The sequence below is a fragment of the Hemiscyllium ocellatum genome, chromosome 7 (genome assembly GCF_020745735.1).
Source record: "Hemiscyllium ocellatum isolate sHemOce1 chromosome 7, sHemOce1.pat.X.cur, whole genome shotgun sequence".
NCBI classification, from domain to species: Eukaryota; Metazoa; Chordata; class Chondrichthyes; order Orectolobiformes; family Hemiscylliidae; genus Hemiscyllium; species Hemiscyllium ocellatum.
Genome location: NC_083407.1, coordinates 49,932,503 through 49,956,368, shown reverse-complemented (window position 1 = coordinate 49,956,368; position 23,866 = coordinate 49,932,503). Strand labels below are relative to the sequence as shown.

The 23,866-nt window shown below is 39.6% G+C and overlaps 1 protein-coding gene across 1 annotated transcript in view; it reads right to left on the bottom strand.

The window, feature by feature from the left end:
• The window catches only part of slc38a11 (solute carrier family 38 member 11), an 87,087-nt gene that overhangs the window by 38,112 nt on the left and 25,109 nt on the right, over positions 1–23,866 (bottom strand). Inside the window, exon 6 of the mRNA XM_060827756.1 lies at positions 16,274–16,353. Coding sequence (XP_060683739.1) covers positions 16,274–16,353 — 80 coding nt within the window. The remainder of the gene's footprint in view (positions 1–16,273; positions 16,354–23,866) is intronic.

Below are 23,866 nucleotides of genomic sequence, written 5' to 3'. Positions count from 1 at the left end.
TTGACTGAACAGTGCAGTTCCAGAAAAAACACTCAGAAACCTGAAGGCTTCTTAACTACACAACATCCACAAACATTAATTATATCCACCATCGCTGTTCAATCACAGCATTGTGTTCCATTTACAAGACACGCCACAGAAATTTACCAATGGTCCTTAGACAGCACCTTCGTAACCCACAACCATTTCCATTGAGAAGTGTAGGGGCAGCAGATACATGGAATCACTACCACCTGCTAGTTTGCCTCCAAGACAGGATTAGAGATGAAAGTAAAGTAAACTAGGAAGCATGGAAATAAACAGATTAACATCTCTTTATTCCTTCACAAGTGGGAAGGAATATACATTAAATCTACTTCTACATCCCACTAGAATAGATTACTTACAGTGTGGAAACAGGCCCTTCGGCCCAACAAGAATAATATCAAGCTGTTTTTGCATGTCTGACTGAAGGGAGGTGGTTATGGAAAAAAGCAAATTGATGCAGTCTTGAACATGAGACTAACATATACTCAGTCATTTGGAAGAAACCACAGACTGCAGTGAACCTCTGCACTTTCAACTGAAAATCAAATCATGGCTCCTTTGACTTCAGTGAGAGTAGAATTGGGTTTGAAAGAGTTAACATCTGGAATTATATAAATATCACTTCCCATAAAAAGTATACAAAGTTAAAAATAACACAACATCAGGTTATAGTCCAACAGGTTTAATTGGAAGCACGCTAGCTTTCGGAGCGACGCTCCTTCATCAGGTAATAGTGGAGGGCTCGATTGTAACACAGAGTTTACAAGTATATCCAGAAATCTTGTTTTGAAGATAAAATGGAAGTACACTTTAATGTTTGAATCTTGCCAAATTAGGGAAAACAGCTGAATATATCTGGAAGAATTATTGTAAATATGTAATATGTTTGCCTTTTTGCTTAGTAATAATGTGCTTATTATGGCATGCTGGTTAGTCTAGCTTCATAGAGACTTATCAGTTATTCGTACAACTGGTTTAGTGTACATTAAGGAATTATACAGATCTCTACATAGCCATGTCTTACTCTGTAGAAGTAATAATTATTCTCCACTTGCACCCCCTATCCCCAAGTATCTCAGTCATCTCACTTATGCTTTTTATGATTTGGATTATCACTTTTACAGAGTAAGACATGGCTATGTAGAGATCTGTATAATTCCTTAATGTACACTAAACCAGTTGTACGAATAACTGATAAATCTCTATGAAGCTAGACTAACCAGCATGCCATAATAAGCACATTATTACTAAGCAAAAAGGCAAACATATTACATATTTACAATAATTCTTCCAGATATACTCAGCTGTTTTCCCTAATCTGGCAAGATTCAAACATTAAAGTGGACTTCCATTTTATCTTCAAAACAAGATTTCTGGATATACTTGGCTGTACTACTGATCTGGCAAAATGTTAACCTCATCTTCAAAACTGGACTATGAAGAAATGTTGCCTGCAACAAACCTTCAAACTAACATTCTACATTACACAAAATTGTTGGCTAGACACAGTTACCATAGTTACAAGATGATGCAACTCTGTTTCCCACATATTAATTCCAGAGACTTAAACAGGGAAGTACTGCAGTGTGTGTCAAGCAGCAAAAATGATTTATTTGTCATATTACCCTTAAAATAAAAGAATAAAAATATACTTTAAAACTTCTTGCATGTGTTGTTACTATTTCTCTGCATACCACATAAGCTAAAATTTCTGTTAAGGTTTTATTTTTCCAAAATGACTTACAATTTTCAAAGAAACCAAAGACTATCTATGTTGGCCAGCATCTACCCACCAGTTAGTTCAGCTGATGTCATCTGTAGCAAAACCACAGAAAACAAGATCGAATGTATAAATATCAGAACTCACGACTAACAGCTTTGTATAATTAACGCTGTTCAGAAAATGTAAAGATCGAAAAGACTTCTGAGCCATTTCTGAAAAGTTATTCCAATTGCAAAGCCTTTAGATCTGAAAAGAGTGACATTCTCTGTCCTCCCACTCAATCGAACAGCTGACATATAATATTTTAAATTCTTAGTCATCTTTGCATAGTTTAAATTAGGCCTCCTCTGAAGGTTTTGCTTCCCAAATTTTGCTCAGCCAATGAGTAACATTGTAAACAATGTTTTCTTGCCCATCTATTTTAAATTATTTTTTACTGCCCAGGGCTTAGAAGTGAAGCACTGGTATTTTAGTAAACTACTCTAATTTACTGTATTTTTTATTTGGCTTTACTTCCAATATAACCATTCAGCTACAATGCAGGCAAGTAGCCGCAAGCCAGAATGAGCTGTAAAACAAAAGGAAAGACATGTTGCCTGCTTTGTTTCAATTGATCTGATTTCTGGCAGCCTGGATAATGATAATGATAGCTCTGATAATTTCTGACATCTCTGACAGTTAACTGTGTAGGTTAACTATGTATTTGCTCTTATGATAATGTGACAAAGATTTTCAGAAACTCATGCAATAACATCTTACATTTTAATTATACTTCTAAGTTACATAAAGCACTGTGCAGGCCACTAACAGGAGGAATGGAATGTTGAATCAGGAGAAGAACATTAGGAAAAGAGGCAGAGGGCTTGGATGAAAAGCACATTTGGAGAATGTTATTAAAATAGGAGGTCAAAATAGTAAAACAAAACTGTGGAGGCTGGAGACCTGAAATATAAATCACAGTTGCTGGAAATACTCTGCAGGTCTGGCAGCATCTGTGACAAGGAAACAGAGTTAATGTTTCAAGTCCAGTGACTGTTCATCAGAACATCAGTTCTGGAACCTCAAAGTCCTGTGTTAGTTGTTTAATTGTGCACCTTTACACCGTAAGGCATAGGACCAGAATTAGGCTAATGGCCCAATAAATCTGCTCTACCATTCAAACCTGGATGATTTGTTTTTCAACCCCAATCTCCTGCCTTCTCCCCATTACCTTTGATCCCCTAACCAATCAAGAACCTATCTACCTCAGTCTTAAACACACTCAATGACTTGGCCTTCACAGCCTTCTGTAACAATCAATTCCACAGATTATCCACCCTCTGGCTGAAGAAATTCCTTCTCAACTCAGTTCTAAAGGGTTGTCCTTTCACTCTGAGGATGTATCTTCATGACTTTTCTCTCCTACTAGAGGAAACTTCTTCTCTGCATTCATTCTATCCAGACCTCTCAGTGTTTAGAAGTTTCAATTAGTTATCCTGCTGATCCTTCTAAACTCCATTGAATATGGACCCAGAGTCCTCAATCACCTCTCATGTGACAACCCTTCATTCCTGTAAACCTCCTTAGACTCCTTCCAATGCCAGCACATAATTTTTTAGGTAGGGAGCCCAAAACTGCTCACAATATTCCAAATGCAGTCTGACCAGAGCCATATACAACCTCTGCAGTACATCTTTGCTCTTGTATTCTAGCCTTGCTGAAATGGAATCACACCTAGGTAAGAGCAGAAAAGAAACCAGATTTTCTTCCCTAAATGGCGAGTGAACCAGACAGATTTTTATAACAATTGATATGGCTACCATTAACCTTCCTTTTAATTCTAGAATTTTTAAAAAACTTCAAACACAGATTTCATCATCTGGCATGATGTATTCGAACCAATGTTCCCAGAATGTGAGTTTGGGGTTCGAGATTACTAGTCCAGTGAAATTTTCACCAAGCCATTGAATTGAAAGGATGGTGGTTCAACAAAAACCTGGGTGAATTTTCTGGCTGCTGTTCATATATTAAAAGGAGCTAAGAGTCCACTCTCTGTTTTGCCACCCAGTTCCCCCTCCACCTCGACCTGTCCACCATATTACAGGTATGAGAGTAAGACATCAAGCACCTGCACAGTTGAGAATTTATATTACCCCTGCAGTGATTTTACAGTCTGTGGAGGTAGACAAGCAGTTTTGAGGTGGAGTATGGCTATAAAGGTTGGGGAGGGGGGCACAACACCCTACAGCAACCCACCTTATCCCTCCTTCATAACCCCAATCCCCACTGCTCTCACTATAATTCTTCCAGCCATGCCCAAGATCTCCAGGTACAGCTGAAATCTGGGAGATGATATCTTCATTGGGACTTATTGTAGTATGAGCAGCAGTAAACACTGGTTTGTGTATCAGTCTGGTTGTATACACCTAATAGAGTCATAGAGGTCTGCAGCTTGGAAACAGGCTCTTTCGTCCAACTTGCCCATGCCGCCCAGTTTTCACAATTAAACTAGTCCCATTTGCCTGTGTTTGCTCCCTATCCCTCCCTACCTATCCCATCCATGTACCTGTCTAAATGTTTCTTAAATTACAAAATAGTACTCACTTCCACCACTACCTCTGGCAGCCTGTTCCAGACATTCTACTGTATGAAATAATTGCTCCTCTGGACACTTTTGCATCTCTCCCCTCTCATCTTAAACCTATGCCCTCTAGTTTTAGACATGATTTTATAAACTTCTACAAGTTTAACCCTCAATCTCCTACACTCCAGGGAAAATATGTCCTAGCCTGTCCAATCTCTCTTTATAATTCAAATCTTTCTGTCCAGGTAGCATCCTGGTAAATCTTTTCTGTGCTCTGTCTAGTTTAATAATGTCATTTTTTTACAGTAGAGCACCCAGAACTGCATGCAGTACTCCAAATGTGACCTCATCAACAACTTGTATAGTTGCAACAAGACATACTACCTTCTATATTCAAAGGTGTGACAGATGAAAGCATGCCAAAAGCCTTCTTCCGCACCCTATGATCTATAAATCTGTACCCCTAGGTCTCTTTGTTGTATAATGATGGCCCTACCATTGACTGTGTAAGTCCTGCCCTGGTCTGACCCCCAAAATGCAATACCTTACATTTATCTAAATTAAACTTCACCTGCTAGAGTTGGAGGAAGCATGCGCTGAGGTTTTAGAGAGCCAGAGGTGATTAGAAATAGAAAAATGCCAGGCCTTAAAAGTAATTTAAGGGCACAAATACAAATGTTTAATTCTTCGGAAATATTAAGGCACTGGGGCAAGTGTGACAGAATATAGGCAGAGTTTGGAAGAGCTGAAACATATGAATGGATGCAATGAGGAAATGAGCAGAAATGGAAGCAGAGCCTAGCGGGGAAGACAGTAGAGCAAAAATGGCAGGAGTTTGTGGGTATAACTGAGGACACTGTACAGAGGTTCATCCCCAAGAAAAGAAAGATTATCCGGGGAAGGATTAGACAGCCATGGCTGACAAAGGAAGTCAGGAAATGTATTAAAGAAAAAGAAAGATCCTATAAAGTGGCCAAAAAGCAGTGGGAAACCAGAAGATTGGGAAGGCTACAAAAACAAACCGAGGATAACAAAGAGAGAAATAAGGAAGGAGAGGATCAAATATGAAGGTAGGCTAGCCAGTAATATTAGAAATGATAGTAAAAAGTTTCTTTCAATACATAAGAAACAAACAACAGGCAAAAGTAGACATTGGGCCACTGATGCTGGAAGCCTAGTGATGGGAGATAAGGAAATAGCAGGAGAACTTAACAAGTACTTTGCGTCAGTCTTCACAGTGGAAGACATGAGTAATATCCCAACAATTAAAGGGAGTCAGGGGGCTGAGTTGAGTATGGTTGCCATTACAAAAGAGAAAATGCTAGAAAAGCTAAAAGGTCTTAAAATTGATAAATCTCCTGGCCCCAATGGGATACATCCTAGAATTCTGAGAGAGGTGGCTGAGGAAATAGCAGAGGCATTGGTTGAGATCTTTCAAAAGTCACTGGAGTCAGGGAAAGTCCTGGATGATTGGAAGATCACTGTTGTAACCCCCTTGTTCAAGAAAGGATCAAGACAAAAGATGGAAAATAGCAGGCCAATTAGCCTAACCTCGGTTGTTGGTAAAATTCTAGAATCCATGATTAAGGATGAGGTTTCTAAATTCTTGGAAGAGCAGAATCGGATTAGAACAAGTCAACATAGATTTCGTAAGGGGAGGTCGTGGCTGACAAACCTGTTGGAACTCTTTGAAGAGGTGACAAGTAGGTTAGACCAGGGAAACCCAGTGGATGTGGTCTATCTAGACTTCCAAAATGCCTTTGATAAGGTGCCACACGGGAGGCTGCTGAGCAAGGTGAGGGCCCATGGTGTTCGAGGTGAACTACTGGTATGGATTGAGGATTGGCTGTCTGACAGAAAGCAGAGAGTTGGGCTAAAAGGTTATTTTTCGGAATGGCAGCCAGTGACAAGCGGTGTCCCGCAGGGTTCAGTGTTGGGGCCACAGCTGTTTTATTAATGATCTGGATGAAGGGACTGGGGGCATTCTAGCGAAGTTTGCTGATGATACAAAGTTAGGTGGACAGGCAGGTAGTACTGAAGAAGTGGGGAGGCTGCAGAAGGATCTAGACAGTTTGGGAGAGTGGTCCAGGAAATGGCTGATGGAATTCAATGTGAGCAAATGCGAGGTTTTGCACTTTGGAAAAAAGAATACAAGCATGAACTACTTTCTAAATGGTGAGAAAATTCGTAAAGCCAAAGTACAAAGGGATCTGGGAGTGCTAGTCGAGAATTCTCTAAAGGTAAACATGCAGGTTGAGTCTGTGATTAAGAAAGCGAATGCAATGTTGTCATTTATCTCAAGAGGGTTGCAATATAAAAGCACCGTTGTGCTACTGAGACTTTATAAAGCTCTGGTTAGGCCCCATTTGGAGTACTGTGTCCAGTTTTGGTCCCCACACCTCAGGAAGGACATACTGGCACTTGAACGTGTCCAGCTGAGATTCACACGGATGATCCCTGGAATGGTAGGTCTAACATATGAGGAATGGCTGAGGATCCTGGGATTGTATTCATTGGAGTTTAGAAGATTAAGGGGAGATCTAATAGAAACTTACAAGATAATACATGGCTTGGAAAAGGTGGACGCTAGGAAATTGTTTCCGTTAGGCTAGGAGACTAGGACCCGTGGACACAGCCTGAGAATTAGAGGGGGTAAATTCAGAACAGAAATGCAGAGACATTTCTTCAGCCAGAGAGTGGTGGGCCTGTGGAATCCATTGCTGCGGAGTGCAGTGGAGGCCGGGATGCTAAATGTCTTCAAGGCAGAGATTGATAAATTCTTGATGTCACAAGGAATTAAGGACTACGGGGAGAACGCAGGTAAGTGGAGTTGAAATGCCCATCAGCCATGATTGAATGGCGGAGTGGACTCGATGGATCGTATGGCCTTACTTCCACTCCTATGTCTTATGGTCTTATGGAACTGGAGTAGCTAAATCTGGAAACAAGGAACATGGATAAGCACTTCAGTTACAGGAAGCAGGGGCAGCTAAGGCAATGGAGTGATGGTATTATTGCTAGATTAATATTCCAGAGACATAGCTAATGTTCTGATGACCTGGGTTCAAATCCTACCATGGTAGACGGTAGAACTTGAATTCAATTAAAAAAAATGTCTGGAATTAAGAATCTACGAATGACCACAAAACTATTGCTGATTGTCAGGAAAACCCATCTGGCTCATTAAAGATGGAAATCTACCATCCAAACCTGTCTGGCCTACATGTGACTCCAGACCCACAGCAATGGGATAACTTTCAACTATGAAATGCCCTCACTAGTCATTTAATTCAAGGGCACTAGGGACAGGCAATAAATGCTGGCCAACCAGCAATGCCCAGGTCCCACAAGTGAATGAAAAAAAAGTAGAAATATTAGATATGAGTCAAAATCTTAACTTGAAGTCAAACAGAACATCAAGGCAGAGTCTGGTTCGCCAAGTTGAAAGCTGTAACTGAAAGCAAGGGTAGAGAATGAACAGTAGGGGCTGAAAATGACAGTTTCTGCTTTTCCAATGTTAGCATGAGAAAAATTTAGATTATCCAAGCTGCTTGGAATGAAGGGGGAATGGTAATCCACATGCATTTATAGAGACATAGACATATGCAGCACTAAAAGAGACCATTCAGTCCAACTCATCCACTCTGACTAGACATCCCACTCTGAGCTACTCCCATTGCCAGCACCTGACCCGCATCCCTCCAAACCTCTTCTACTCATACACCCACCCAGATGCCTTTCAAATGCCACAATTGAACCTGCCTCCATGACCTCTCTCAGCAGTCTGTTCCATATATGCCCCACCCTCTGTGTGAAAAGGTTATCCCTCAGGTCCTTTTTAAACCTTTCCCCTCTAGTTTTGGAATCCCCCACCTGAGGAAGATGACCTTGGCTATTTACCCTGTCCATGCCCCTCATGATTTTCGAACCTCTATAAGGTCCCCCATCAGCCTCTGACATTCCAGGGGAAATAGCCCCAGCCTATACAGCTTCTCCCTTTAGCTCAAACTCTCCAGTCCTGACACAGAGTGCTTCGTGCATAGCTACAACATCCAAAAGACACCTAGATAAGTACATGAACAAGAAATGTTCTGAGGGACATGGGCCAAGTGCAGGAAAGTGGGATCAGCTCAGCTGGGATTATGCTCAGCATGGACTGGTTAGACTGAAGGTTCTGTTTCCATACTGCATGACTCTCTGACTCCATACATCTTTGTTCTCAAGTTGAACAACATCTTTCTTATAGAAGGGTGACCAGAAGTATATGGAGTATTCTAAAAGTGGCCTCACCAATGTTACCTGCACAGCCACAACATGACATCCCAACTCCTATATTCAATGTTCTGATCAATGAAGGCAAGCCTTCTTCACCACTCTGTCTATCTACGACTCCACTTTCAAGGAATTATGCACCTGCACCTAGGTCTCTTTGTTCAGCAACACTACCCAGGGCCCCACCATTATGTCCTGGTTTGCTTTATCAAAATTCAATACCTCACATTTATCTAAATTAAATTCCATCTGCCTCTCCTCAGCCCATTGGCCCATCTGATTAAGGTTCTGTTGCACTCTTAGATAATCTTCCTGACTGTCCATATTTTGGTGTCAGCTGCAAACTTGCTAACCATACCTTTTATATTCCCATCCAAATCATATATGTATGACAAAAAGCAGTGGATCCAGAACTGATTCTTATGGCACACCATTTGTCATAGGCCTCCAGTCTGAAAAGCAACCTTCTGTCTCCTACCTTCAAGCCAATTTTGTATCCAATTGGTTAGCACCCCAGATCCCATGTGATCTAACCTTACTAACCATTCTACCGAGCGGAACCTTGTCAAACGTTTTGCTGAAGTGCATGTAGATAATGTTTACTGCTCTGCCTTCATTATTCTTTGTCATCTCTTCAAGACAACTCAATTAAATTAGTGACACATGATTTCTCACACACAAAGCCATGATGACTATCCCCAATTAGTCCTTGCCTTTCCAAACGCTTGTAAAACCTGCCCTTCAGAATTCTCTCCCAACAGCTTACCCACTGCTGACATAAGGCTCACCGCTCAATAGTTCCCTGGCTTTTCCTTACAGCCTTTCTTAAACCATGGCACCACATTAGCCAATCACCAATCTTCCAGCATCTCCCCTGTGGCTGTCAATGATACAAATATCTGAGCAAGGGACCCATCAATCTTTCCCTAGCTTCCCACAATGTTCTGAGAAACATCTGATCAGGTCCCAGGGATTTATCTATCTTTACATGTTTTAAAACATCCAGCACCTCATCTTCTGTAATATAAACTCTTTTCAAAACATCACTACTATTTCCACAAGTACCCTAGCTTCCACATTCATCAGAGCCATGATGTAACTTTGGGTTATACCAAATCCATTCAGGCATTGATTTGAGAGCAGAAAGAGACAAAAGGTTGGCTAATCTAGGACATGCGAACCACGATGAATTGTAGGGCAATGAACTGTACACACAATATTATGTGCAGAAGTGATATTTTGGCCGTAAACATGTAGCTAAACTGTTTATGTTTAGCTAAAGGAAGTCATGATTCATTTGAAGGGAAGCTGAGGAAGTTAATTAGTACATTCAAAATACATGTAAGTTTACATGACATCTGGAAATTACATACAGAAATATAACAGTAAGAGAAACAAGGGAACCAATACGGTTGGGTTTGCAGGTCTATCTTTCTGTTTCTGGATAAGTAGGTGTGGTCGTACAAGTGGAGATTCATATAATTGACCAGTGGAGAAAAAGTGATGAGAATGACAGTAGAATGAACTGTGGTACACAACATGATAGGACATACTACAGATACAACTTTTTGAAAGTAAGATGTGTTGAGATGATCGCAAATACTGAAATGATTGCAAGTTGTAATCCATGTTGCTTTTGGCCATATTTTTAGATTTTGGTGCCAGGAATGTCAATATTTATTTTGGAGTTTATTAATAATATAAACATTTTTCCATGTGTCATATTTCAGTTTGTTATGAACTTTAAGTCATTACCTTTGAAAATCTGACAAAAGACTATTAAAATGCTGAAGGTAACTCATGTGACTATTAAGATTTTGACAACCTTGAATCTAAGAAAATACCCTATTAAATATGGATATTCACTGCTTTCTGGGGAATTCACACCCATCGGTTTAAGGATGCATGAGCAACAAATGAGTTTTACGTTTCCCTTTCTGTTTCACCTTGGATAACATGGGACTCTGAATCTTAATGTGCATAAGACAAATTGGAATCCATCAATAGACAATAGACGGTAGACAATAGGTGCAGGAGTAGGTCATTCAGCCCTTTGAGCCTGCACTGCCATTCAATATGATCATTTGAATGGCTGATCATTCCTAATCAGTATCCGCTTCCTGCCTTGTCTCCATAACCCTTGATTCCACTATCTTTGAGAGTTCTATCCAACTCTTTCTTAAATGGATCCAGAGACTGGGCTTCCACTGCCATCCTATTATTCTTCAATATATTATGAAGGCTTGTACATCAGAACTAGACTGGATAAATTGCAAATGTCAACAAAGGCTGATTGGAATCAAGAGGCATATCACCCTTTGTCTGGGAAAGGAGGACTTTGAAAGTGATGATGGAACTATTTTCCCCGTCTTCTTCTAAAATCAGCAATAACCTGCTTGTGGACAGAAAGAATTCCACCAAAAGCCATTAAACTAGCTACAAGTCATCTGAGGAGTAAAGGGTCTATTCCTTTCTTGGCTGCATTTATTGCAGCTCCAAGTGGGACGATAAAGGGTTGGTCCACCAGACTAGTATATCAGAGCAACAGCCTGTCAGTTGGCATGGTGCCCTCAATCTGCACTAGCTGGCACGACTGTAGGACTGAAAAGTTATGGAATAGTGAGAACTGGTGGAAAATTTATTGCATTCAAAATAACCCTTAATTGCAGTATTAAGTAGTGGATATGAAAATAAAGGAAGAACATTGTGCTAACAAATTTCACATGGGAGGAAACCTTCAATAACAAAAAAAGCTGCCAACTGACTTAGCTCATACTTTAGTCTAAGTTTTTCATCCCTTTAAAATGACAACCTTGACAGGCATAAGAAGCAAAAAGCAGTTATACTGATAATCAGTTTGTGTTGTAATCACTCACATAACAAAACTTTACTCTTTGACAACCTCTGGTGTGATAGTAAATTTTTATATAATTTAAAAAATAGCTAATGGTCCTTGCGGAATAAGTGGTACTAGTTTCAAAAAGACAGCATGTGGAGAACGTTTTAGTTAATGAACTACATGATGATTTAAATCACAAAGAAATTAATACAAAGTTCTTCTGGCTCTCTGCACTTACCAACTAAAGAATGGTTGCCAAACTGCACCACTTTCAATAATGCTTACCTTCACTCACCAATTGTGGGTTAGACCTTTCTGCTAATGGAATAAGGTTCTTGCAATCACAGCTAACAGCCTTCAATCATTGAAAAAAGCTTTGTTATTTAATTTGCTGAATTAACTAATGGAAACAAATGAAATTATGAGGTAGCAGATTTTATATCAGTCATAAAATTGCTGCTTTATAACAAAACAGAATTCAGTTCTACTTGTTCAATCAGGTAAAAAATCAAAAATATTTGAAGTGTTATTTTAGCTGTATGCATCATCTGAAGTCATTCAATGATCAGCAAAATGTAATTAATCTGTTGCATCTTTAATTTCAAAAACAACAGTTTTGTCTCCTTGTAAAATAGACAGAACTGCTACGACCAAAAATATGATGCTATGATCCTATAGAGACTCATAACTTTTTTAAAACATATGATTTTTCCAGTTACCAACTCAAAAGATCCCATAAGATGATATTATGTTTTAACAAATGTGCACCAATGAATGTAGACTAAACATTGACATGAAAATAGAAAATGCTGGAAAAATTCAGCTGGCCTGGCAGTATCTGTGGAGAGAGAAACTGAGTAAATGCTTCGAGTCCAAAGACTCTTCTTCAGAACCCAATTGTAGAACTTTGCTTTTAAAAACTAAACATTATTTAACAGGCAACCAATACAGAAAACTACAAGACATAAATACAAAGTATTTCAGATACTGGTAATCTGAAATACAAACAGAAAGTGATTGAGAAACTGAAGAGTGACTGTGGAGAGAAAAACAGAGTTAAAGTTTTGAGTTCCAATATGACTCTTCAGATAAGAGTTATATTGGACTCAAAATATTAATTCTGTTCTTCTCTAGACAGAAGTTGCCAGGCTTGTTGAATGTTTCCCCTTAACATATCCAAAATCCTCACAACACATCAATCAAATGTCTGGTACTCTTTAAAAAACTTAAGCTTCTTCTGTATTAAGCAGGATTTTCTTCTCTGCCTGCACTACTAGTGTGAAACTTCCATTGTCCTTTTACTAATTTACTAGAATAATACATGGAATCAGTAGGCGGTCTTATGCAGAAAATTTGAACAAGCTAGGTTTGTATTCAATTGAGTTTAGAAGAGTAAGAGCTGACTTAATTGGAGCAAATGAAGTCCTGACAGGTCTGCACAGAGTGGGTGTGGAAAGTGTTTCTTCTTGTGGGAGAGTCTAGAACTAAAAGTTACTTTTAAAAATGACTGATCATCCAAATACGATAGAGATAAGAATCTTTATTCTCATAAAAGGTCATGAGTCATTGGAGTTCTTTTGTTCAAAAAGTGGTAGAAGCAGCGTCCTTGAATTTTGTTTAAACCAGAGTTAGAAAGTTTCTTGATAAGTATGGGAGTGAAAGGTTATTGGGGATAAGTGAGAATGGGGAGCAATCAGACTAGTCTTCATCTTACTGAGTCACAGAGAAGGCTTGAAGGAATGAGTTTAGATCAGAGTGGTGCTGGAAAAGCACAGCAGGTCAAGCAGCATCCGAGGAGCAGGAAAATTGATGTTTCGGGCAAAAGCCCTTCATCAGGAATGAGTGTGTTACTCTAGCTCCTAATTCATATGCTCATAGATTAAATCCTCTTCAATCCTCTAAGCATAATGTAATGGATTTCCAATAGCAAAGTATCCTCTGGAATTTGTATGGTTTTTACTCTCCAAAATCCTTTCGTCAAATACTGGTTTTATTCTCACCAGCACTCCACTTAGTGATGAACCAAAAAGCAGTCCTTTTTCTTGTGCCTGATGTGGCTGCACTTACTTTTCATTTCTCATCCAATTTCTTATGTGACTATATCTGACACTCTATGAGTCTATGAGTCATAACAGTTTCTTCTTTGTGTCAAGATTTCACATTTTGATGTGAGTTTGAGTATGTTCCAATTTATGTTGTTGTCTCTATAACAAGTGGGTCATATAGGTTTGTCTGCAGGCAGATTTAGGAGAAGGTTCTACCCCCTTTCCAAACCAGTTCATTTAATTTGAATTAAAGGAGACAGCTGAAAACATAACCATCAATAAAATCTAGTATTCATAACATAGAACCGTACAGCATAGAATGGGCCCTTCAGCCCACAATATTGTGCAGAACATGATGCCAAATTAAACTAATCCCTTCTGCCTGCCCTTGGTCAATGTCCCTCAATTCCATATATATTCATGCGTTTATCTAGAAGTCCCTTAAAAGCCCCGAATGTATTTTCCTCCACCACCCCTGGCAGTGCGTTCCCAGCTCGTATCACTCTCTGTAAAAAACTTGCCCCTCACATCTCCTTTGAACTTTGCCCATCTCACCTTAAATGCATTCCCCCTTGTATTAGACATTTCAACGCTGGGTAGAAGAATATGACCGTCAACCCTATCTACACATCACATAATTTTGTAGACGTCTTTTAGCCTCCACTGCTTCTGAGAAAACAACCCAAGCTTTTCTAGCCTCTCCTCATGGCTCATACCCTCTGATCAAGGTAGCATCCTGGTAAAACTTCTTCTGCACTGTCTTCAGAGCCTCCACATCCTGCTTGTAATGTAGTGACCAGAATTGAATGTAATAGTGTGGCCTAACCAAAGTTGTGTAAAGCTGCAACATGACATGCTGACCCTTGTACTCAGTTGCCTGATCAAGAAAGGCCAGCATGCCATATGCCTTCTTTACCACCATATCTACTTGCATGGCTATTTGCAGACAGCCATGGACTTGAATCCCAAGATCCCTCTGTACATCAATACTGTTCGGTGTCCTGCCATTAACTGTATACTTTTCCTTAACATTTGATCTCCCAAAGTGCAACACCTCACACTTATCCAAATTAAACTCCACCTGCTAGTTCTCTGCCCATATCTGCAACTGATCCCATTGTATTCTTTGACAATCTTCTGCACTATCCACAGCTTCCCCAATTTTGTATCAGCTGCAAACTTACTAACCCATCCATCTACATTTTCATCCGAGTCATTTATACATATCACAAATAGCAGAGGTCCCAGTACAGATCCCAGAGCAATACTTCTAGTAATGGAACTTCAGCTAGAAAAACACCCTTCCACTTTTACCCTCTGTCTTGCATGGGCAAGCAAGTTCTGCATCCTTGTAGCCAAGTCACTGTCAATCCCATACATCTTCATCTTCTGGAAGAGCCTAGCATGACAGATATCTCCTCCTTAAAATACAAAAATCATTATTGTAATGATTTTTCTACATTATGAAAATAAAAAAAAGTCTTGATCAGTATTTATCCACCACCTAATAAGGTTAACTGGTTACTCCCCATCTTTTTATATGTGCGGTTTTGCTGTGCATAAATTATTTATCAGATCTACAAACATTATAAAAGTGATTATACGTTGAAAATACATAAATGACTATGAGGCAGCTAGTGCCATCTAAGGGTGTGAAATGCATTTTACTAGTGAAAATTTGTTTATTTATATTCTGAAATTATATTTAAATCTCAAAGGATTAGCCTCATAAAGCAACAATGTGCAAGATTTGGATTAGATCTTGATTAATGAGTTATTCAAACACTGCCTCCCAAAGAGCACTTCAAACTGAGACAATAGAAATTAATGTGGACATTCCTTAAACATCCATTCTGTTATGTTTAAATGACAGCTGGGATTACTGCAGGCGACTTCCACTGAGGATATCTGTGGCCAATTTAATTGGCAGGACAACTGACCCAGTTATAGATAAGAAGAGCTCATTAAAATGTTAAGATCAAGAAACTGGATTCCTGCAGAACAAAACCAGAAACAGACAAATAGCATACAGGCACAATTTAAGTCAGTATGGAAGAGCTGGTAAATGAAGACATAGTGAGAGACAATAATCGCCTTGATGTTGTATAGCATCAATCAGGTTCAAAGCAATCACTGGTCAGAGAAATAACACTAACAGGAAGTATGTAACTTTCTTGGTTATTTTCAATGCTAAAAAAAACATTTTAAAACAAATCTTTCACAGGGAATCACTATTTTGTTATTTCATTTACTGTTAACAAAATAATTCTACCCTGTTGATTGAATTTGTGACATAGGCCATCTTCTGACACATTGGAAACTACAATATCCAGTTCAAACACTAAATGTATTAATTGTTAAGATGGGTCTCATGCTATTAAAGAAATAGCATCTGGCTGTAAAATGGTAAAGATTTAATCATAAGAATATAAGCAACATACTAAAATACTGGAGATCTTGAAGTCAAGAAGGACAGTCACATTGGACTTGAAATGTTTACCCTGTTTCCCTCTCCACAGATGCTACCAGACCTGCTGAGCTTCTCCAGCACTTTCTGTTTTTATTACTTGATCAAAAGAGACTGGCATCCAGTTACAGAAGATATTAACAATGCCAATTTGAGAGAATGTTTAGCGCAAATTTTAAATTTGCAACAGTTCAATATAAACAAAGCAGAAGTAGAATTCAATAAAATCAGGATTAAACACAAACACACTTAAGTCTTCAACAATATATTTTTCACTGCTGTGTTGTCACGTTTATTTAAGAAATCCATGAATCACTGTTAAAGTGAGAACACTTACATGTGTGGCCCAAATGTTGCAGTTTTGACTATAACTATTACCAATATGACAATAGTTAAAACAAGCGAGGAAAATGACACCTAAAAGGAAAATGAAAAAAAGAATTGTTTCTGTTTGTTCAAAATGTTATGTCAAACTAACAAGCTAATCTCCATTACACATCAGAGCAGAAGAAGTTTAACACCAGACGAGAATTTTTAATCCAAGTGGCTCAGTGGTTAGCAATGCAGCCTCACGGTATCAGGGACCCAGATTCGATTCCAGCCTCTGGCGACTGTCTGTGTGGAGTCTGTATGTTCTCCCTGTGTCTGCATGGGTTTACTCTGGCTGCTCCAGTTTCGTCACACAATCCAAAGATGTGCAGATTCAGTGAATTCGCCATGCTAAATTGCCCATGGTGTTAGGGATGTGTAGGTTAGGGGTTAGTGTAGAGTAATGGGGAATGGGTTTGAATGGGATACTGTTCGGAGGGTTGGTGTGGACTTGTACGGCCAAAGGGCCTGTTTCCACGCTGTAGGGATTCTATGAGTTCTATGAGTTTAAAGGATCCCAAATTTACCTTGAGGGGCTAACTTGATCCAAACTGAAATCTGTGAATTGCAAAAAGATAAAAATAAGGCCAGGAGAAATCTCATTAACAAAACTGACCATGCTGGAAAGGTGGCATTGGTGGCTATATATGTGTCTGAAGTGGTTAATACTGAGGACTGCTGTAAGCATCACCTACTATGACGATGAAATAATGAACCATGTGCAGAGTAACCAAGGATCTTGGAAGAGTAAGGCCTAAAATCCAGGCCTTCTCATTGTTTCTATAACAATATCTATTGCAGCAATGTAACTTGTAACTAGTTGCTAACATGTAATAAAGTACTTGTTAAATACATGAGTCTCTTTTAGCTAGACCAATAAGTGGCTTTCCTCTACCACACTGGACCAAGCATGTCCATTAGATGGTGGCAGCAAACCTACCACGTGGTAAGGTGCAGACACAGTTTAGCTGAACATACAGAAGCAGGGCATTTAACATAATACAAGAAAATATGTCAATTAGTTGGGCCACTTTGAGGTTTTTTTTGCATTTTTCAAGAGTTCAGTTGATACTTCAAAAGCATCTGGTCTAATGTTTTTCACATCTGCTGAACTTTCTGAAAACTGACTAATTTGAGTACTTCATGGATTTTTCTGTGGCTTTATTACAAACTGAAGTTAATTCAGGTTTTTTAACTCATCTGAAATTATTTGCATTAGTGCATTTCATGGCTTTGAGATCCAAAGCATTTTGAAATCTGAAATGCTGTGAATGCCGTTAGTTACCAAGTAAGGAAATGCAGCAACACATTTGCACAGAATAAGGTTCCACAGATAGCTACGAGGTGAACAAACAAGCCGAATTTAAAAAGTACAGAACTTATATAAAAAAGGGATAAGCGGGATGAAGAAATGTAGGAAAACATGTGAGGCTATCACAAAAGCAATCTGAGAAATACAATCATCATAATAACTTATAACGTTTTAATGTGACATATTGTCTTTTTAATAAAGTAATAAAGAGTAAAGGTGGTTCATAGGAACACTATTCAAAAGAAAACCTACATTAAGACACAAAGATATATCAACACTGATGACTAAAAGCAGAATCAAAAATAAACATTTCAAGGGCTGTTTTGAAGGACCTGAGAGCGACAGAGGCTGAAAAGTTGTGAGGGAATACCAGACTTTAGGGGCTTAGCTCTGAAACAATTAATGATGCAACTAAAATCATCACCTGAGAGGATTGCAGAAATCACAGTGAATAGTGGAGTTAAAAGAGGTATGAGGTGATGAATTGACTTGAAAAGGATGAAAAGAATATTAAAATCAAAGTGATTTGATTGGCCACTTAGCAAACTCAGGGATGATGGAATTTGGTGTGAGTTAGACTATTAACAGCTGAAGTTTAGATGTGATATCAGTCTATATGGCAGCTTAGTTTATCTACTGGACAAAACCTGAAGCACAACTGGGGAACAGCACCCAATAAGGTGCCATTTTGTACACTGACAATGATATAAGCAGCTGACACACTGTCCAACACTGAAATTAATCGTCATTCGTGCTTAATAACATCACAAGCAGATGCGATGCAAATCACATCTGGAGGGTCACTCAAAGACTGGGGCATTAAATTGCACCTGATTGTCTAGAGACCAACAGAAGCATGGCAGTTAGTTGTCGCATTGATGCTAGATTAAGGGCATAGAAATATTGATTGACTTGATTTGATTATATGTTTGGGGATAAAGACAGGCAGCAGTCATGCGGGCTTCTAGGACATTACAGAGAATGATCATGTTTTCTTTGGATGGTACAAGGAGCTCAAACGGGCAGGGAGTATTTTGTTCAGTTAATCAAATGCCAAATAATCGATGCTGGATAACGTAGTTAGCCATGCATCAGGACCTTGCAATCTTGTTCGGATCATCTGAAATTCTGTTAATCGAATGCTGGATAATCGAGGTTCCTATGTATAAACGATCACAGGCAATGGTAGTAACTGGGAGTTAACATTTGATATCAAAACAATGGTAAACTTAAAAATGAAAAGCCTTTGAACAGATGAAAACAAAAGTGATGAAAGAGGGATATTCAGCTTGGAAGCTAGCAATTCTGGTGAAAAAGGGTCCTGTTAAACCTGGTGAATAGCAGTAGGTGATGTCTGATGTATGAAGGAACAAACATGGCATATTTGCATAACAAAGCACATAGCACAGAGACACACATCAATAATGTGAAATGTTCTTCAGGACTGTTGCCATCGCAATAGAGAAAGTTTGCAAATTTGATGACTGGGGTCTCTAGAAGATCACTCTAGACACAGCATGCCATTTCCTTGAGGGCAGTTCCAGATTCAGACATACCAGTGACAAATTGTATGGATATGCATGAACATTTGTACAGTGTGGCCTCTTCAAAGTACATTTGTTTTAAATTCCTGGACAGAATGTGCACTTTGCCAAAAAGGAAAGATTTCATTGCTCATCATGAATTATGATTGAAAAGTATATGAGGTGCCCTGTTTATGAATCACTGCAGTGCTGATGGTTGGGGACACCCACAGAACTGCTGGGAAGGGAATTCCATTATTTTGCCCCAGCTAAAGTGAGGAAATGGGATGTAGTTTCAAGTCAGTTGTTTGGAGAGGAAGTTGTAGGTGGCAGAGTTATCTTGTATCTGCTGCCCTTGTCCTTGGTAGAGCAACAGGTTTGGAACATGTTGTTTGAAGAGGCCTTGGTAATTTGCTGCAGTGTATTTTTAGATGGTACAAACTGCTGGCACTGTGCATCAGTAGAGTGAGAAGTGAATGTCGAAGTTGGTAGATGTGATGCCAATCAAACAGGCTGCTTTGATCTGATGTTGTCAAGCTTCATGAATGTCTTTTGAAGTTACACACAATTAGGAAAGTGGAATGTATACCATCACACTCTGAATTGTGCATTGTAGATGGTGGACAGGCTTTGAGGAGTCACAGCCATGACTCTATGGTCTTCATGGCCATTAATTTTTCGTTCCAATTCCATATGGTTATCTCTGGGATGGAGAAGAAGGTGACATTTATATTTTTGAACAGTATACAAGTTGACATTACTTGAAGGGTCAAACTTGTTATTGCAACCTGTCAATATTGGACTGAAGATGCTGAAATACCCCTGAATGAGTATGTGGGACTGAGAATACATATGCTAGACAGAATGTGAAATTGATCCAGAAGAGCAGGCTATGAGAACAGCCAATGGTGCTTATGCATGTATTACATAGTACACTGCTATGTCATGGCATCTGGTGAATCTTCATTGCTGCTCTTACTCAAGAAAAATGCTAACTGTGAGACATGTATTGTAGTTCACAGGAGAGATTTGTGACACAAGGTCTATCAGTGATATTAGTCAAAGTATGTGATGGATGCAAAGTTGGTAGATTGATACAATTTTATTTTGAAAAACAGGCAATGGCACAATTGCAAATGTGTAGATCTGCAAGATATTCTGACCATTCAATGACACTCCCTGGCCAGACTGTCATTAATTTTGGCTGAAAATGTGTTGCTGGAAAAGCGCAGCAGGTCAGGCAGCATCCAAGGAGCAGGAGAATCGATGTTTCGGGCATGAGCCCTTCTTCAGGACTGTCATTAATTTTAAGGGAGTGTGAAAAGAGCTTGCCTCACTTTGTGTGGGCTGGAAGAAGCAGGAAACCTAGAAGCTTAGCTGGTGGAGTCACCAAACAGCACTAGGTATATGTCTGCACAAACTGACATATTGGTTTCCAAGAGTGGAATATCTGTAAGTACATTCACATCAAGTTTTTCCACAACAAAATCTTCAAAAGCAAGTGGTATCTGGAGAGCTAAAAGTATGTTTCACCAACACCATGTAAAAGTGATTAACCATCAGCCTTAATCAGATTTGAACAAACTCTTTCCTGGAACATTGAGTCTCATCGCTGTGGAAATGTGTTTTTTTTGTCAGCGATTCCACTGTCAACAATGAATGGCACAGTGCTTGAATAAAGTGTTATTTTAAAATGCAACCATCTTTCCTTATCAACCTGTTCAGAAATGTTATTACACATCTCTGAAGCAGGTGGACTTGAACCTGGGTCTCTTGATTTTGGTGGGGGGGGGGGGTAGGGATTCTACCTTTGCACCTCAAGAGGGCCAGTTAAGTTGAGTGATTATGAAATCTTTAAATGGATTATGTTGGTTCCAATAAAACACCATCAAGCTCCTCATCCCATTCATTGAATAAAAGCAATTGCACTGCTATCATGCATACTCCAAGATAACAGCTATCCTAAGGTGTTAAATGTAGCATAAAATGACACTTGCTCAGGGAATGTTAATAATGAACCTGCATAAAAAAAACATGGCAACTGTCTTGTTAGGGAAGGAAAGGAGTTGTGTTGGTCTTGTTAGGTGAGCGTGAAATAGTCTGAAATTTATGGTTAAGAGAAAGTGGTAGTGTGGAGAGCCTTGACAACAGAAGATGCATGAATCTCATCCAACAGTGAAACCAAGGCTTAGGAGCTCTCTGGCTTGATAGGTGTCAGGGTACATGACCCAAATAGACAATAGAGAATAGGAGCACGAGTAGGCCATTCTGCCCTTTGAGCCTGCACCACCATTCAAAATGATCATGGCTGATCATCCTTAATCAGGATCCTGTTCCTGCCTTATCTCCATAACCCTTGATTCCACTATCCTTGAGAGCTCTATCCAACTCTTTCTTAAATGAATCCAGAGACTGGGCCTCCACTTCCCTCTAGGGCAGAGCATTCCACACAGCCACCACTCTCTGGGTGAGGAAGTTTCTCCTCATCTCTGTTCTAAATGGTCTACCCCATATAGTTAAGCTGTGTCCTCTGGTTCAGCATTCACCCATCAGCGAAAACATATTTCCTGTTCCAGGGTGTCCAATCCTTTAATAATAGATGTCTCAATCAGATCCCCTCTCAGTCTTCTAAACTCAAGGGTATACAAGCCCAGTCGCTCCAGGTTTTCAGCGTAAGGTAGTCCCGCCATTCCAGAAATTGACCTCGTGAACCTACACTGCACTCCCTCAATAGCCAGAATGTCTTTCCTCAAATTTGGAGACCAGAACTGCACACAGTACTCCAGCTGTGATCTCACCAGAGCCCTGTACAGCTGCATAAGAATCTATTTGCTTCTATACTCAATCCCTCTTGTTATGAAGGCCACCTTGCTGTTAGCCTTCTTCACTACCTGCTGTACCTGCATGCTTACCTTCATTGACTGGTGTACAAGAATACCCAAATCTCATCATACTGCTCCTTTACCTAAATTGATTCCATTTAGGTAGTAATCTTCCTTCCTGTTCTTGCCACCAAAGTGAATAACCATACAGTTATCCACATTAAACTGCATCTGCCATGCATCTGACCATTCAGCTAACCTGTCCAGATCACCTTGTGATCTCCTAACATCCTCCTCACTTTTCACCCTGCCACCCAGCTTAGTATCATCAGCAAATTTGCTAATGTTATTACTGATACCACCTTCTCTATCATTAACATATATTGTAAAAATATGCGTTCCCAGCACGGATCCTTGCGGTACCCCACTGGTCACTGCCTGCCATTCCGAAATGGAGCCGTTTATCACTATTCTTTGTTTCTTATCAGCCAACCAACTTTTGATCCAAGTTAGTACTTTGCCCCTACTACCATGCACCCTCACCTAACCTGTCCAGGTCACCCTGTAATCTCCTAACATCCTCCTCACATTTCACCCTGTCACCCAGCTTAGTATCATCAACAAATTTGCTAATTTTATTGCTAATACCATCTTCTATATCATTAACATATATTGTAAAAAGCTGCGGTCCCAGCTCTGATCCCTCCGGTACCCCAATGGTCACTGCCTGCCATTCCGAAATGGAGCCATTTATTAATTCCCTTTGTTTCCTATCAGCCAACCAACTTTCAATCCAAGTTAGTATTTGCCCCCAATTACATGCGCCCTAATCTGGCTACATACCTTTGCTTCATTTGACACGGTAGGTGACGAGGCAACGTAAAGCCATTATATTTCCTTCACCCTCTTCATCTTCATTGAGTGGCAGACTGTGATGATGCTCACCTATCAGAAAGAGTTTACTCTCACAGAGGGCTATTGGACTGTTTTAGAGATTCTGAAGGCTTTCATCAGACTGCAATTCATTCTGAAATCAATCAGGTCTGTAGGCCAAAACCCGGGGTCTGGTAGCTACCATGTAGGGAGAGCTTGCTATGTTGACACTATAATTATAGATTTACATAATGTAATGGGGCAATCCTATTTGATGTCCTATTATCATTTCAATACATTGTGAGCAGCGAGCCCTGTAGAAGTCACAACACATCCTATCCCTCTGACTTGTGAAGAAGGTTTGTCTTGACCACCAATGAAAAAGGACTAGGTTAGAATCATGTGTCGAAGTTTGGGTTAGGTCCTATCATCAATAATCAAATGAATTGTCTAGCTCCTCCCTAATCCCTGACATGGCTGCCGGAGTTTCTGCTATTCCCACACAGTAATCCTGTCAGTATTCATGTATTTGTGCTGCACAAATTCACCAATTTCTTTTGATTAGAGATGTGGAAGCATTCCAAAGCTGCCACCATGTCAGCAGGTCATGTTTCTGAATCATGCAATGAAAAGTGTTTGGATGAAAATTTCAATCTTTAGCACAAGCGCAAAATCAACAGTGCAATAACAGAAACAAAAACAGAAGTTGCTGGAGAACTCAGCAGGTCTTGCAGCATCTGCGGAGAGAAATTAGAGTTAACATTTCAGGTTCAGTGTCTCTTCTTCAGAACTGATGGTAGCTAGGGAAAGGTTGGTATTTATCCAGAAAACAGGGTCAGGGAGAATGGAGAGTAAGCAATAGATGGATATTGTGTCTAAAGAGAGAGAAAAAACAGTTAGACAAAGCAGTGAGTAAAGATCAGCCTGGGTAATGAATAGCTATGAAATAGGGACAATGAGTGGCTGACAATGGATTTTGTGTGACATCAAGTCCTGGTGTTTAAGGGTTGGGGAAAGACATGGGAGAAGGT